Genomic DNA, 17,443 nt, shown 5'->3' on the forward strand with positions numbered 1-17,443 from the left:
CTTTAAACAAACTGAACTTCAGCAAGATAATTATTATTTCACGTGGCAATGATTATGGGATTTTGAAATCCAAACTATGAAAAGACACTAACATTGAGAAGGCTGCCTGATGTTATGCGACCCAACAGCATTCCAGCAACACTGTAGTTGTTATGAACAAGATTAAAAATGTAGCGGGTGTACTATAAATGATTCCACATTTTTCAGTAAGGACAAAAAAGTAGAGAACTTTCCATCCCATCCCTCACTTGGGTTCTCATTCTAAATAGGATTGGAATTACCGGTGCAAATATTTTAATTAAAAATATTGAGTCTTATATTTAAAAGTATCTTTTAGTAATTGTATTTTCTCTAATTGTGTAAAATGGAAAAAATACAATACTTAACACACAGTACGTGGCAAAAGAACGTAAAGGGAAATGGATTTCATTGCAATGACATGTAAATGTTTTGTTTCAAGCAAAGTTGAAAAGTGTTTTGAGTTTCACAAAGAGAAAGGGAATTATCAGAATATACTATTCATGCACAGAAGGACAACATGGCAGAAAGCATGACTCTGATAATGCACAAGTAAGTTACTTACAGGTAATAAGTGTAGGAGTGATAGCTTCTTCTGCCATGATGGTGGAAGGATTTTAGTCAGTGTAGGAAAAGATGAAATGGAAGGAAAGAAAAGCCAAATATTAATGTATGAAAAAATCGAGATGAAGCTAGAACTGGAGAAACAAATGAAAAGATAGCAAGAATGCATTTCATACCATGCACCACATCTGGAAAAGACAGATGATATATTCACTCTTCACAACAGCTTTAGCAGTAAATTTATCACAGAGATTTTTTTAGTAGCCATCAATAACAATTATATGTCTTTCACATGCATATAAGACATAAATACAGAGACACACAGATAATTCATACTATAATATTTCCAGGAGAAATAACAGTAGACATTTTAAAAACATAATAATTAAGACATTTGGAAACAGAGAAAATGTTTTTATTTTGCCAGCTCTTTCTAAATCTGCATTTTTTAAAAAAGATTATCTGTTTCATGAATTTTAGGCTTAATAAGTGTTTTAAATAAAGGTGATTATTAATGTCTTATTTTGAAGTTCAGTAAACTATATTTTCTTTTTAACTATTACATTTCTTCTTTTGTTATGCAACAACTAGACTTTTCAGCAAGTAAAAATAGGGAGTAAATTGGAAAGTTCTTAAACTGAAAATTATACAAAAGATAGAAACTGAGTTTGGAAAGGGACTGACACAACCCATAAATTTGCCATTTATGGAATGTTATGAAGGATCAATGTCTCTACCATTTAATCCTCAAGTCTAATTAGTTTTTTTTATTGCATGATTTCTTGCTTTCTGATGCATCACATATACCAAATGTATGTATTAGTTTCTGTACCCCATAAAAAAAGACTTGATCTCCCCCCTCCTTAATAAATGCTTGTTGCTTTGTTTAAAGTACTTGTCATTTCTGCAGGTTCCTTACCAAAGTTGCAATAACAGTTTTTTTCAAGCATAGGTTTTCTTCAGTGTGGCTATACAAGCAGTATTATCAACTGCTTTATTAACACTGTGGTGAGTATGAATGGCTACAAACTGTCAGCCATTTTCATTACCCATAATTCCTTAGACATTAGAGAAAATATTAAATGTCGAGTAGCTTGAAGATATTGGCCAGTACTAAAAGGCAGAAAGATGTGATGGGGCAATCAAGGCCAATGGCAGGTGTCAGCTCTGGTAGGTCTGACGGAGCTATAGCACTTATTCAGTTTGTTTTCTTTATGGAGAACATAGCTCTATCTAGACCAAAACAGCTGATAAGTATAGAAACAAAAATGAGGCTATGCATTATTGATTCTTCAAAGAACAGCAGAAATGTTTCCAATAGAAATATTTCGAAAAACTAAGTAAGGTACAATTAATCATTTTAACTTGCTGCAAGGAAAGGTAACAGAAATATACAAGAGTCAGTAAAATAATACACTGACTTGTAAAATAAAACAAAACAATCCACAGTTCACCATAAATAGGCCTGACAAAGGATTACAGATAATGTTCTAGGCATCCCATTGAAAATAAGGATTTTATCACTCTTCTTTGCATATAGAAATGTTTCCTGATTTTACATTCTTATTTTTCAGTATTGTTTATGCCCAAGAAGTTACTTCCTTAACATTTAACCATGTATAGAATAATTGTTAAATGCATAAATGTTAACATTCTATTTAAAGGGGAGGATGTTATATGCTTTTCAAAGCGAAAGTTGTTATTATATATTTATTGTATTTTTGAACTGCATACAAAGCAACTCCTTTGTACATGCTGCTGTGCATGATAGAAATATTGAAAGCCTACATCTTGAAGATAATTACATTTTTCTTTTCTTTTTAGACTTCCAAGACACAGCATTCTCAAACACTAATTATGGAAACAGGAATGTACAATTATTGGTGCTACCATAATATACAAATTATTTTAGCAATAAATATAATTATTTAGTGAGAAATTGTTAAATGTTTGGATAAAGAACTCTTCCAAAATTATATTGAGATTTATTATTCTGCATTGAAATGATTGAGAAATCAGCTGCTTCAATTTCAGGAAATGTTTTATACTACCACTTGATATCAGAAAACTGAATACATAGCTTCTCTATCCTTATTTTAAGGAATGATGAATTTTTTATGGCAATGAATACTTCACAGATGTCAAACTACAGACTAAAACATATAGAAGAAAATACTGTTCCTCTTATTGTTACTTAACTTCAGGTAGTCCTCAACTTATAACAGTTTGTTTAGTGACAATTCAAAGTTACTACACTAAAAAAGTGACCTGACCATTTTTCACACTTACAACTGTTGCAGCATCTCCATGGTCAAATGATAAAAATTCATACAGTTGGCAACTAACTCATATTTATGAGTTGCAGTCAAATGATCTCCTTTTGCAACCTTCTGTCAAGCAAAGTAAATTGAGAAGTCAGATTCACTTAACAACCATGTTACTAACTGCAATTATTCACTCAACAACTGTGGCAAGAAAGGTCATGAAATGGGGAAAACTCACTTAACAACTGTCTCACTTAGCAACAGAAATTTTGGGCTCAACTGTGATCATAAGTTGAAGACTACCTCTACTTAATTTTAGCAAGGCTTACATCATGCCGCAGGCAGGAGAATCCTATTATGCCTCTCTAAAACACTCCAACTTTGAAATGTTCCAGAAACTTGTAGGGACAAAATGGTCCCATTGTTACATTAAAAATCATTGCAGGCTGCAAAAGAATACCTGACATGCCGATCAGCTGTGTGGTGGCTAAGAAGCAGCACTGGAGATGATAATGGTGATGAGGCTTGGAGATGTTGAAAGTACTGGCAGTAGGCCTTTTTGAGAAAAGAGCAGCAAATTTATCTACTTTTTGAAAAATGTTGGTGGGCAACACAAGTCTGCTTGGTGAGCCAAATGTTGTGCAGGTCTACACTATTAACTCCATAGTAGTAGAATAAAAACAATCTTTCCATCTTTCTCTATTTCTTACTTTGTTTTCTGTTACTGTTAAAAATGTTTCTTTATTGTTTTCTGATCTGAAAACAGACTTAAGTATCATTTGTATAAACCCTTTTCCTGCCCCTTTCTCATTTGCAATAATGAACCAATTTGGGTTTAGATAAGAGGCAGCTGGTGAAATGGCATTATGCCGTATTAACAAGCTTTTGATACGCATTTGAATTGTTCTCCCTGTCAAAAGACTGATGAAAAATGGAGTTGGGTTGGCATAATCTACACAAATCTATGAAAGCCTAAAGTTTTCTGCAGTATTTGCTGATTTGAAATTTCAGTTTGGCTATGTCCTGCTATGTATCATGGGGATACTTTTCTTTAAAAAAAAAAAAAGTGAAACTCCACTGTTCATGTCAGATGAACTGTTTGAAGCAGGTGGCGTATAATCTAGTGGAACACAAACTTTTTCTAAAGAAGTTGGAGGTTTCTAAGATGTTATAGGCTACATGGCAACAAATAATTTATGTACAGCGAAGAAAAACAGCATATCCATGTTTTACAGTGCTAACAATATAACCTTACACATCGTCTCCAAATCATTTCTCTTAGTTCTACTTCAGTGGTCCCCAACCTTTGTAGGTCAGTGGACCAGCTGCGGCAGCAATGGCAGTGATGGTGAGGAGGGGATAGTTTCTCGTGTGCGCCTACCGCTTGAGGAAATGGAGCTTTGTGCGCTCGCCTGCTGCTTGCATGGCCAGGTTCCCAACTGGCCACAGACCGGTACCAGTCTGAGGACCGAGAGTTTTACTTAATGGCTCATCTTAGAAAAAGATAAAGAGTTCATATTTACAGATTAAGTATGATTATATTCTTTACTTAAAGAATGGTATGGCCTGGTTCCAACAAACTATTAATCACAAGTTGTGGAGACCCACCTATAGGAGTCTTTGGTTCTAACATTATCTTCACACATGAAGAAAAAAATAAATAAATATCAAATTACAACAATTAAAACATAACCAAATGTGGATGTTATGGTGAATTGGCCAAACCTAACTATTCATAAAACATAAAACTTAATGGGATGAGAACTCACTGACTGATGAAGAAAGAGAGCTTGAAATGATCATAGACAGTTCAATGGAAGTTTCAATACAGTGCTCATCTGTTGTAAAAAAAGGCCAACATGATAATAAGGATAACAAGGAACAATATTAAAAGTAGAGATGCTAATATTTATCAACATATACATCAATATTTTTATGAATACATAAATCAAAATACTGTATGATCAGGGGACTGGAACAGCTTCCTATGAAGAAAAGTTGTGACATTTGAGGTTTTTGTCTAGAAAGGCGGCAAATAAGAGAAACTGAGGTGTGCAAAATTATTCATGGTGGAATTAAGTCAACAAGCTGAAGCTATTTTTCATTTCCCAAACTACTAGAACCAGAGGCCACACAATGAAACTGAATCCTTGAAGTATCAGGACAGACTAAAACAAAATTTAAAACACAAAAAAGCTTGTTGTAGCTTCTACATAAATCAATGGGGAAAAATAAAACATGACTTTACAACTAGTTGAACATGTGTTCACTTTTCTATTTTATCTCATACCAGCAAAGTTTACCCACTTATCTAGATGAATAAATCGTCAGATGACATGAGAAAAGCCTGTTCCCCAGGTTCTTATACTATGGTAGCTCTAGATAACTGTAAGAAAAAGTTCTACTGAAAGCACCTTTCATGTAGTGCTTTTATGTGATGTTGCTATATTACACAGGACAGCCATACATCTCAGTGGCTCTTACTATACTAAAATAACATCGTTAGGAGCTTTTACGACTATTAAAAGTAAACAATAGTTTCATGGCTGTTGACAAAGATAAGCTTTATAATAAACTTAAGCTGATTTTCTATTTAATATTACTGTTTTTATGTAGTTTATAAGCAGCTAAGAAATGTGAAAGTTGGCAACAAAAGGAATTTAGTAAATAGATGCTAGCTTACTATGCCATCCATCACACTAATACAGCAATTCTAGGTGGCTTCCAATATAATAAAAAATTAAAAAGTGCTAAAAGAATTAAAATTGGAATAAAAAATAAAAACCAAGATAATGGGTAGCTAGGAGCTGAAAATTTTCTGTATTCCATTGGCCATCCCCAATGTAGCATGCCCCTGTCTTTGGCCTATGGAATACGAAGTGAGTCCTTTCTGTTGGAATGAGTTGGGCAGATTAGTCTCATCAGATTAAGGGGGGTCCTCAGATACTCTGAACCCATGCCATATATTGATGCTAACTCACCCCATGGCGCTGGAGGATCTGACCCAGTGGTTTCATGTTAAATATATTTCGAAGTTCTAATTCTGTTATCAATTCTTTTGTTTAGTGTGGGTCAGCTCTGCTACTATCAACAATCTAGTAATAGAATCCTTTTATACTTTAAAGTTATATCTTTTTATTGTTTTGATTAAGCAACAGGTACTGATATCCCATAGCTACAACAAATAAGCACGCTTTTATTTTATCTAATGATGACATTCATCTGTGATGTGAAAAGGAAGCTAAACAATCATAGAAATATTGCTTCACTACCCCTGTTATTTTATGTTATGGTTCAATCCTGTTTTAAACTATTAAAATAGATCAAATTGAGTTTGATGTCCCATAAAACACATTCATAATCCATCTGCCACCCAAATACTTACTAGAATTATTATAGAATTATCATATATTTCTAAACAATATATGTAATTATGTTGACACACCAACCAGAAAACCTACAGAAATATAATGATGATGATGATGATGATAATGATAATAATAACAACAACTCTAACAACCCATCTATCAATACTACTCACAGGATACTTCCAATACATAAAGGTAAAAGTTACATAAAAAAGGATCAGAAATGAAAAATAAAAAATATATAAGTCAAAAATCTACCTACATATTATTTGTATAATATAAAGAAATGAAAAGGCAGGGGGATACATAGTATTTGCTAAAAACCAGGTCTAAATGAGAACCAATGATATATCCAATATATTTTCAGCTTCCTTTTTTATGTGAACCATACTTGCATACTTCAGTTTTGTAATCCTTCAGAAATATTTCATATGCAATTCTGGCTTGTATTTCATAAAACTATGTATGTTCTGCCATTTGGGAGAAGAACCTTAAATCAACTTCATTATTTCTTTAGGTTGACCAATTAGTTCAACATACTTTCTGGAAATGGATAAATTATTACTCTGGAGAAGCTATGTTGTATCAAAATAAACATAATAAAAAATCCTTGGTCTAAATATGTAATTTAGATTTTTCCTTCTTACAGCATAGTCTAAATGGCCATTTCATGATGGTTATGTTTATTTCTTCAAAGGAATCAAACTATGTAAAAACTATTTCTATTTATTTATATGAATGAAGATGCAAAACTTACCCAAGATCTAAATATAATACCTGAGGTCTTCTTACAGATGTTCACCTAGTTCTGTCATTACTTTATTTTCAGTTTCTTTATAAATCCCCTCTGTTACTTAAATGGAGTGATCTAATATACATCTACATGAAAGATCATGGCTTGAACTCTCCAAAGTCTATACTGTTTAAATCATATATATTTAGGAACATTCTAAAGAAAACCACTGAAATCTTTTTCAATGTATAAATCCCATCCATCAAGTATTTTACTAATTAATACCTAAATATAATTTCCATAAAAATAATACAATATATTTCATAGATTTTATGACATTTGACAACAATCTTTTCCCCCCTTTTGAGATGGTTCTATATTCTTTAATACTTCATATGTAGATGACAAATTTAGATTTTTCATATTTTTTTTCCTTTTTTTCTATATTGTTTCTTTTTATAATTATGTTCCTATATTTTATTTTTTTGTATAATTGTTTTGGTATTTTTAGTAAGGTTTTTTTGTATCTTTGTCTTTTTTAAAAAACTTGTAGTAATAATAAAAAAACCTAAGCATACTCTAAATTACTATAAAGATACTGCTTTCAAAGTTCACCTAATGAAGTATATAACATTCATTTTTTACGTTGCCTTAAATAATGTCTTTTTAAATAGTGCCTTTAAACTATATCTTTATATTAACTATTGATGTTATTCAAAAGTACCAAAGCCTGATATTTCCAAAATGCTAGTCATATTAATTAGTAATTAAGAGTACAGGACTTTTTGTCCTTACAATACTTGCTAAATCTACCTCAAGTTATCTGTGTAATTAATATTATGCAATCTTATTTTTCCCCTGTGGATAGAAAAATATGAATTTTGAAGGAAAATCAAACAGCATATTCACACCTGTCCTTTAATTGGATTGAATTTAAAGATTTTCTTTTGTATGTTGAAGGAATTGTCCATCTGAACTATTTTATGTCTTCCATTGGATTTATCTGCAAGTAGTAAAATTAAACCAAATATTTTGCTTATTTTCTATAATTGCTTGTGAAACCTACTGCCCATTTTAGCAAGCAATTTTGCAAGATTTCTATATGAAATTAAATATTCGCCTTACCTTCAGGTTTCAGCAGAGATACTGATAAACATTGTAATGTCATTAGGGCTGATTATATGGCATATTCTGATATATTTATTAAAGTTGGATTATTTCAACACAAGCATTCTAACATTAATTTTCTTACAATACTATCAAAGAAAAATGTCAGTTATCAAAATTTCATTCAACACTTTCAAACTTTAGGTGTAAAAAATAGAATTCTTTAAAATCATCCATAAAAGAGGTTGGCCAAAAAGTTTGGGTAAGTTTTATTTAAGAATACACAAGAGATTTATATTTGTATGCTCACACACACACACACAGACCCCAGACATATTATTGGCCAAGGAAATGTTTACTGGGCAAAATAAAATACAATAATTAAGCAAAACAGACAGCATTAACTACTCACCTTTTCTTCATAACTAATACAACTCCAAGGAATATAATGACAAACAGCAAGATTCCTGCAATGATGCCAGCAATTTTAACAGTATGATCTGTTTGCTTCTCTTGTTCAGGATCTGGTTTCCTAGTGGCAGCACCTAAAATCAATATTTCAAAAGAGAAAAGAAAATAGGACAAATAAGACATTGAATGCTTTGCCTATTAGTTTGTTATCATAGGAAGAAAAGTTATCATGGCTGGCAGACATAAAACTTTTATTTCTAGGGCCTGCTGTTGTTTATAGAAAATGTAATTACTCCTAATGCCAAAATAAATTTTAGTGCCAACAGCTTACTGCCCTGTTTTCACAAAGCAATTTGTTATATTTCGTATTAGAGGTGTTGCCTTCCCAGTTTGCTTTGCTACTTTATTGTAATTATTGAAAGAATAACTACTGTAAGTTTTTATTCAAATTTAATTTGCTGAAATGTATTTTGCAATTTTTTAAACAAATGAAGCACTAATTCCTTAACATATTCGCTTAAACACCTGAAAATGTGAGATAAGCTAATTTAGCATGCATTTTACCAGCAATTGTTTTGTTTTTACACAATAGACTTTTTGCCTTTGGAAATCTAAATCTAGGTCACATCTGGTGGGCAAATGACTCCTTCTAAGCAATTTATTCATAAAATAGAAAACAGCTGATGATCATACCACTGGCACCTCACATTTCATATCTGTTTGAATGAGATAACCAGTGCCTTACAGCAGCCATGGTCTTAAGCTTTTGTAACCTCCTCATTACAAAAACAAAACAAAACTGTTCTGTTTATTGCATAATGCATAATATTAGAAACTATGCCTTATGAACATTCATTTTCCTGAAAAATAACTTCAGCATTAATACTGTTAAGGATGCATTATTCAGTTCCACATGTTGACCTCCTTAAAGGACTTCTGACATTTTAATCAAAATCTGGCAGTATCCATCATTTGAGGCTCCATGTCACCTTTACAAGGTAGACAAATCATCCTGGAAACAAGTCTGATTTATAAGCTTTCTCATTAAATTTCCTGGGAACTGACATGGATGCGAATGAGAAAAGAATAAAATGCAATTATATTTTAAATCTGGGGAACAACACACAACAGAATCAAGGTCTTTCACTGTTAGAATTAAATGGGGGATGGGAGGGTGGCAGCCATCATTTGCTTAGACAATATGTTAATGTGTATTCATGAGATAGATTTTAAAAAATTACTCAACATCTAATGATGTCAGACTTTCAATGCCATTTGAAACTTTGGAAATAGAGCAAGATATAAGCATAAATAGGTAACCAATAAATGAATAAATAAATTTACACTAAAGCAAGCGAGAGTCAGGCTTATAAAATCATTCTTGCTAGCTTATAGGAATGATTTCACAAATTAATTGAAACATTAGTTAAACAACTACTATTCATTTTGTGCCTAATAAATGATTGAGCTCATTTTCAATCTGCAGATACAATAAATAAAGCCTTTCTTCACTGGAAAATTCCCAGAACCAATTATATATCAACTTGACAAATGAAGACAACATTGAGGTTGCTAACCAGAAGAACTACTTTTACTTTGATTGTCCCAGTATTAGTAGTTTCTTACATGGCACATCTCACAATTTTTATCAAGCTTTTTGTCATTCCCATGATGAAGAAGAGGAAAGCCAGGAAAGTACTGAGAAAGCCAGACGTTTTACAAGTGCCAAGTATGAAGAAATAATGCTCTCCAGATGGTAATATTTTACTACTGGGCCACAAAAATTTACATTGTCAATGTTTTTACAATGTCAGCAAGCTATAGTTATTTTTACTACAGTCTTTCTGTTTTTTATTTCAACACCCAACTGTGTTGCTGTAACCTTACACAAAGATCAGCAATGGAGGAATGTGGTCCTATCCTAGAAAAGTACATCAGGAAAACAAGCACAACCACAAGTCAAACTATTTTAAATCAATTTAAGTTTGTCTTTACAGCCTTAATAGAAACAGAAAGGTTCAACAGGACATAAGGCCAAATAGACAAGTTATTTGCCACAGTCTTCTTCCATGGCCTCTAGATGTGATAAACTGCCAATACCAGTAGCAGGTTGGTTGGAGATGCTGAGAGCTTAAGGCAATACATATCAAAGGCACCAGGTGGAGGAACTATTGTCTGCAATTGTCACCAATAAAGCTTATTCTGATGTCTTAGGAAGCAATAGCAGTCTCATGCTTGCTAAGCCATATGAACTCTTACAAAATATGGGCATTATGTAATCATCTATTAGTACTATGAAACTATAGCTTCATTGCATGTAATGTAATTGGAATGTACAGTTAAAGCCAGGGATATGAAAATGATTTAATATAAATATATTCTAGTATAAAACACTAATATATTACATTATACCAGTGTATATAACCGCATCTATTTTTTCTGCTATGCTATTTTTTTCATGTCCGTTCTTTCAGAGCACATTGGTTTCACTTTAATTTTTCCTTTAATCCCAACCAGAAGTGGGTCAATTTCTTTTCATTAATGTTAAATGCACTTTTAGTGCATTTTATCTGCCCTTTTAGTGATGTCTTACACAGATGTTCCTATCAATATCACAATGCCAGCACGTTAGAGTATTTTTAAAAATGAACATCATTGACTGAACAATAATCAGTTTCAAAGGCTGGCAGATCTTGGTATTAACTGGTCCAAGGTAGTTTTATTCTATTTTTCTTTTTCTTGCTACAACTTTTCACCTGCGTATTATGGAAATGGATAAATATCCATGTGTTCTTTCACACCTTCAGAACTGTATATTTTTATAAAACATGTAATGAAATTATCATTCAGAGGGCAGGATCCAAGTAATACCACTTTTCAGTGTCTATCCTTAACTCATACTGCTAGTCAGGTTAGGAAAATAAATGTTATACTCTTGTGTGATAGCTGCATTGTGATTAGGAGCATGGATTTATATAAAATAGGACTGGATTAATTTGTCAAATAGTGGTGTGTAGTTTTTTAAAAATGACATAATTCAAGGGGTTTATCAGAATGAAACAGTGTCTTTAAAATCAAGAATTTCCCTTTTGTAGCAATAAATTATCTTGTACACTTGCAGCTCTGGTGTTGTTGATGCAGAAATTGGGTCAAATGCTAAAGAGTTCAATCAAGACATCAGTTAAAGAAACTCATCTGTATTTTCAGCTGGGAACAAACAGGAGCCCTAAATCCTAAAAGATTGTATTCAGGACTGAAGACTGATAGGGAGCTTGGAATATGAAGGTGGAAAAATATTAAAGTGTTGAAGAGAATAAAAGGAAGATAAAAGCCATATAAAGTATAGTTCTCCCCTAACTCTCTGTGCATTCATTCCTATCCCACTGATGCTATTCTGCATACAGTATTCAGGACTTCTAAAGACAGGGAAGCGGGGAAGCACTTATCTGTGTCAGCACACTAATTTCATGAAATGTGTAATGTATGTCATGACACATTTGATGCAAGTTGAATTACCTGTGTCATTTTTATGATGATACATATGATGGCACCGTGGCTTTTATTGGCATGTAACCAGTAAAACAGAGATAGATAGAATAGCTCCTATGCCAACAACACTGGGAAACTCTTGAAAAAATTATTCCCTGGTAGGATCAATATAATGTTATGATAGTCTTAAAAAATTTAAATTGGTGTATGGAAGCTGACAGTTGTGAATTTTTTCTCTGTTTGGTCTGGATACCAAAAGAACAAGATAAACAGCTTAAGAAAAAAGCATTTATATATCTACCCAATGTAACTTTAATTCAGTCTCAATACGTTTAGTAGAATAAATTCCATTTATTTTATTATACTTTAACCAAAATACTTTTCTATTTAAGTTTACCTATTTGATAAATAGCTTTATGGCCATCTGACTGTAAGTAGTGTACAAACTTTAAAAAGTACAAAAACAAAAAAGTAACATCAAAAGCCACAAAAAAACCCCCTAAAAACCTCATATCTAAAGAGTGTGCTTAATTTCCATCTTAATATATTTGATATTCATAGACTTAATATTGGCAGTCCCAGATCCACTGGCCAGATAGCAAAGCCTTCTAGAAAGGTCTGCAACATTGGGGCCAATCTGACCAATTTGGGTAAAGATCATCCAAGGGGTGAGCACTACAACAGAAAAGATTCTTCTCCTGGGTCCAATCAGATGACAACATGCAACATGCACTTCACACTGTTGACCGTGAAGCTGACATATGTGTAGCCGTGTTTTATTGTAGCCTTTGTCTATTCTTTTCTTAGCTTTCTTTAGGTTTTCTGCAAAGGAATTTAACGGTGCTTCAGATTCGCCACATTCTAGCAACTGGAAGGGGGCGGGGGTTGTAGAGATAAGGGGGGATGTTATGGCTAGTTGGCATTCCTTCTGGTGGGAACTGAGAAGGTGCCTGCAGCTGACGGAAGGTGGAGATTGGAGTCATCGGACTGATGGACTGAGAACTGATTGGAGAATGAGACTATGGGGGGAAGTTTCAAACTTTTGCTCTTTACTAAGTGCAATTCCGAAGTCTGGCCAGAATTGGAATTGCACCAAGACTTTGCCAATTGGATATGTTCCTAATAAATAGACTTTGAAGAAAATTTTATTTTATTTTTTTATTCTGGGGATATATTACTTGGAACTTTGACACATACTGGACCTGATGGGATGGTTAGATGTGATTGGAAAGAACCAATCCCCCAAATAACCCAATTCCATGCCATATAGGGCTCTATAATTCATTACCAGAATCTTGAATTGAACCTGGAAGCATACTGATGATCAATACAGCTCATGGAGCAGAGATGTACAGGTAGACTTCGACTAACAACAACAATTGAGCCAAAAATTTATGTTGCTGAGCAAGACAGTTGTTAAGTGAATTTTGCTCCAATTTATGATCTCTTGTCACAGTTAAATGAATCACTGCAGTTGTAAAGTTAGTAACAGTTATTAAATGAATCTGGCTAGCACATTGACTTCGCTTGTTAGAAGGTTGCAAATGATCCTAGGACATTGAAACTGTCATAAGTATGAGTTAGTTGCCAAGTATTTGAATTTTGATCAGATAACATGGTTGTAAGTGGGAAAAATGGCCAGAAGCCATATTTTTCAGTGCCATTGTAACTTCGAATGGTCACTAAATGAGGAGTTGTAATCAAAGACTACCTATGATGTCTGCTGATCTAAGTGTGCTTCGGTGGTGGGATTCAAAAACTTTTACCACCGGTTCAGTGGGCGTGGCTTTTGTGTGCGTGCACACACTTTGTGTGCATGCATGCACCAAACATGCACTTTGTGCAGGCGCAGAGGCATTTGCGCAGGCGCAGAGGCGTTCCAACTCACCCCCTGTAAGCCTGCACTCTCTCGGTCACTTCAGCAGCTGCTATGCGCCGGCACTCTTCTGTGCCACGCAAAGCAGCTGCGCTTCAAAAGCAGAAGATAAATGTGAGTACGGGAGCCCGGGCAGAGGGTGGGCCCAACAGCAGAATGGCGGAGAGAACCGGTCGGTCTCCGCTGCTCATCACCACTACAGGCTCGGCAGAACTGGGCTGGACTGGTAGCATACCACCACTGGTATGCTTGTAACTCTCTGTGCTGCCATATTTTGTACCAGCTGATGCTTCCAGATTTTTCAAGGGCAGCAACATGTTACAGCAATCCATGTGGCAGGTGACTGAGCATGACATTTCCTCTTCCAAGAATGGTCACAACTGGTACACAACTTGAAGCTGTGCAATGGCCCTTGAAACAGAGATGAATACTGCCCTATAGTTGGCAAAGATTAGCATAGTAAAATATGCAGGGATTCCTTTATCTTTACCATCAGACAATTTCTGTTCGAATATCCTCCAATTCTTCTTTAATTTTCCTAGGAATCACCTCACTTTCTGGATAGAAGTCAGTCAAAACTTGTGCTGTTTAAAAGTAAAAATCAAAGCTTCCAATTTATCCCAACGAAACGGAATCCTTTTCTGTTTTAATTGCTCAGTGAAAAAAGAATACTTTTTTCTCTTATGCAAGATTCTATCTAATAAGTTTGCATGAGCAAAAAGCTGATGGTATGATCTACATTTTATTCCATACGTATAAGATAAATATTCTGACATGCTATTGAAAATTGTGTATAACCTAGTAAGTTTGTATTGTAGATTCCTTAATTGTGTTGTACTCTTACCTTTGAGGTTTTTATCTATACTGTTACTTGTAACAATTGATAAAGAAGACAACATGAGTTCTCTAACCTGATATGTAAGAAGCAGAGAAAATAGTGGTATATTAGAAATAATCTCATGCACACTTATCTTTGTCAGAAGGACAATTATTTCGGTTCCTAAGATATTAACAGATATGTCAGGTCTTCATCAGATGTTGTCTGCTAGGATCCCATTTTATTAAAAAATATCTCTGGAAGTTGGTAAACTATCTAAATTACAAAGAAGTTACCAAGCTATCTCCAGATGTAATTATTTATGTTCCCTATCTGTTAGGAGTAAGTAAAATGTTTTACTGAGTAAATCTCCAGACCATTTCAACTTTCTGTTAAGAAAAGTATAAAAGGATGACAAAAGTCCCTTATGTTTTAAACTCTAGCATAGATCTAAATACTGCCCTAAAGGGAGTTGTCTGCTGCCATTTCATTATGGTACCTTGCAAGCTGAAGGAATATATATTGGTATATCATTTTCCCTATATCTTACACTATCTTAATATTTATTCAGTAAAATCATTTTGGACATTTGTGCCTGCTGTCTCTGAACTCTAAAGAACCTATCAACTATCAGCTGGCTACCAGAATTCAGTAGGGTATGAAAATCTTTCAACATATTTCTTTTGATGATGTCAAACATGACGTCCAGGTAACAGCACCAAAATTTAGGTTTTGAAATGCACTGTGTTCTAATTTGCACAGGGCTGTTTCTGCAATGACTCCTGCAACGTCCTTTTTATTTGCTCAGATATTTCTCTTTTGAACATGAAGAAAGTATGTTGACAGTACTGGAGTAGTTCCATGATTTGTTTCCTGATCTGCTAGGTAGGGAGGGTGATGGATGTAAATAGGGACACTATGTCAAAAGAGACCATGATCTTGTCAATAGCTACATTTAAACCTTGTAGTTGTGTCAAATATTGTATGGATGATGTGACAATGTCATTCAAGGGTGGAGTCAAGAAGCTTAAGCACTGTGCCAGCCATTTAGTCAGGTTGTAAATAGGAGAATCCCGTAGTGCAATAGATCTGAGTGAAACTCCTATTTTGTGTATCTTGGAGAGTCCATAAAATCTCTCTGGGGCGGCATCTGTTCCTTTCATTTCCCACCATTCCTTTTCCATTATACAATTGTTTTGTTTAAATTTAAGTTGGCTGGGATAAGCCTTCAATTGTGTGACCACTGTTCTCATCTCTGATGTCTTTGCTGGTGTACATGCTAAGGAATCACTGAGCACGGTGAATGCTTTCTTTTAATAATCTTTGCGGTTCATCACCACTATTGAGCACCCTTTATCTGCTGGTAAAATAATGCCTTGATCTTGTTTCATGGCTTTTATGGTGCATCTCTCCATTGGCCTGAGTGTATTGCATTGATTTATGTGTGACCAGCATTGCCGATACTTTTTGTCTGATAGCATGTTTTTCTATCTCTTCTATCTCTACTATGTTGAATATAGATTCTGCTATGAATTCTCTTGGTGTGGTGTCTGAGTCTCGCATGTTAAACTCCTCATTGCATTCAAGTATTGTAATTTGTATTTTCTTCTGTATAATGATGTGCTGCATTTCACTACATTTTTCCTCTCTTCTCATGTTTGCATTTATGAGTGCACTAGAAAGTTTCCATATGCTCTGCTCTACTTCACATGACCAGGAGGGAAGCTACTTCACCATTATTCTGATCAGTCATCATTATTTTGAGCCCAATGACTTTTTTCTCAATGTTTGCAGATAAATTTTTATGGATTCTTTTCTTGCCACCTTTAGGCTGGATCCAGCACATTTTTTAAACGCATTTTTCAACGAGTCCTCTGGCCAAACCAATTTTTGCCACATTATGACCAGTTTTCAGAATTATCCCGATAATGAATTAATCCTTTTTTACGTAAATTATTTCCAAAATTCTACTGGATCAGAAATAATAAAGAAAGCGCTTTTCTATTTCCCTTTTACTTTTGTTATAGTCTTACAAAATATCTATTGCTAAAAAATATATGGTTATATATAAAGATCTCTCTTTAATGAAAGACAGCTTTGGAACTCTGGACATTCAGGTTAACTGTAATTAGGATGAATAAAAACACTGTATCCCCTTATTGCGTATTTCACAATAAAATAGTGATAAAATAATCCCGTAATTGTCAAGATTTATCACACTGATTTATCAGTTCTTCATTTTATTTTGCAAAGAACTGAAAAAGGGTTATTTTACTATTAATGGTTTTGTTGCCAGCAGAAGATATGCTATTCCTAATATCCTTCTGAATTATTCACTAACTGCAGCTATTTAGTTTATATTTATTTGTGCTCTATATAAATAAATATACTTATTTTGGGAAAGTAATTTGACCCAGTGGTTCTTTTTTTCTTCCCCTGTGGGGTAGGATAAAGAGCAATTCTTGGACAAGGGAGAAAGGAAACAACTAAACCTATAGCAACTCTATATCCACTTAGCATTTTCTTGTAACTATATTGTTTTACAGATGAAACAGCCACCACAGAAATGACAAATACAACACATAAAAGAACAAAAAAGGGCAATAAATCACTAGTGACACTATGGCCTATTAAAATGCATTCAGCTGATGTTGCAGAAAAAAACACATTTTCTATTCACTTTACATTCTGATCTACAGAATTCAGAGACTCTTGTGTGTGTGTTGGGTGGGTGGGGAACCAATGCAACTAATGCTGGAGTTCTAATGTAGCGGATATACAGGTAATAAGGTTGGT

General features: G+C 34.0%; 1 protein-coding gene across 21 annotated transcripts in view; it reads right to left on the reverse strand.

The window, feature by feature from the left end:
• PTPRM (protein tyrosine phosphatase receptor type M) overlaps positions 1 to 17,443 on the reverse strand; it is a 483,430-nt gene that overhangs the window by 151,219 nt on the left and 314,768 nt on the right. For 12 of the 21 annotated variants that reach the window (XM_087961550.1, XM_087961548.1, XM_087961545.1 and 9 more), the window contains 2 exons: positions 8,467 to 8,599; positions 584 to 613 (listed from right to left, as the gene is read on the reverse strand). In XM_087961550.1, the coding sequence (XP_087817676.1) occupies positions 584 to 613; positions 8,467 to 8,599 (163 nt within the window). The remainder of the gene's footprint in view (positions 1 to 583; positions 614 to 8,466; positions 8,600 to 17,443) is intronic. The other 9 variants (XM_087961551.1, XM_026671911.2, XM_087961547.1 and 6 more) reach the window with 1 other exon arrangement.

Source organism: Notechis scutatus, chromosome 3 (genome assembly GCF_049901735.1).
Source record: "Notechis scutatus isolate UNSWTSFEM ecotype Mainland chromosome 3, rNotScu1.2, whole genome shotgun sequence".
Classification (NCBI taxonomy): Eukaryota; Metazoa; Chordata; class Lepidosauria; order Squamata; family Elapidae; genus Notechis; species Notechis scutatus.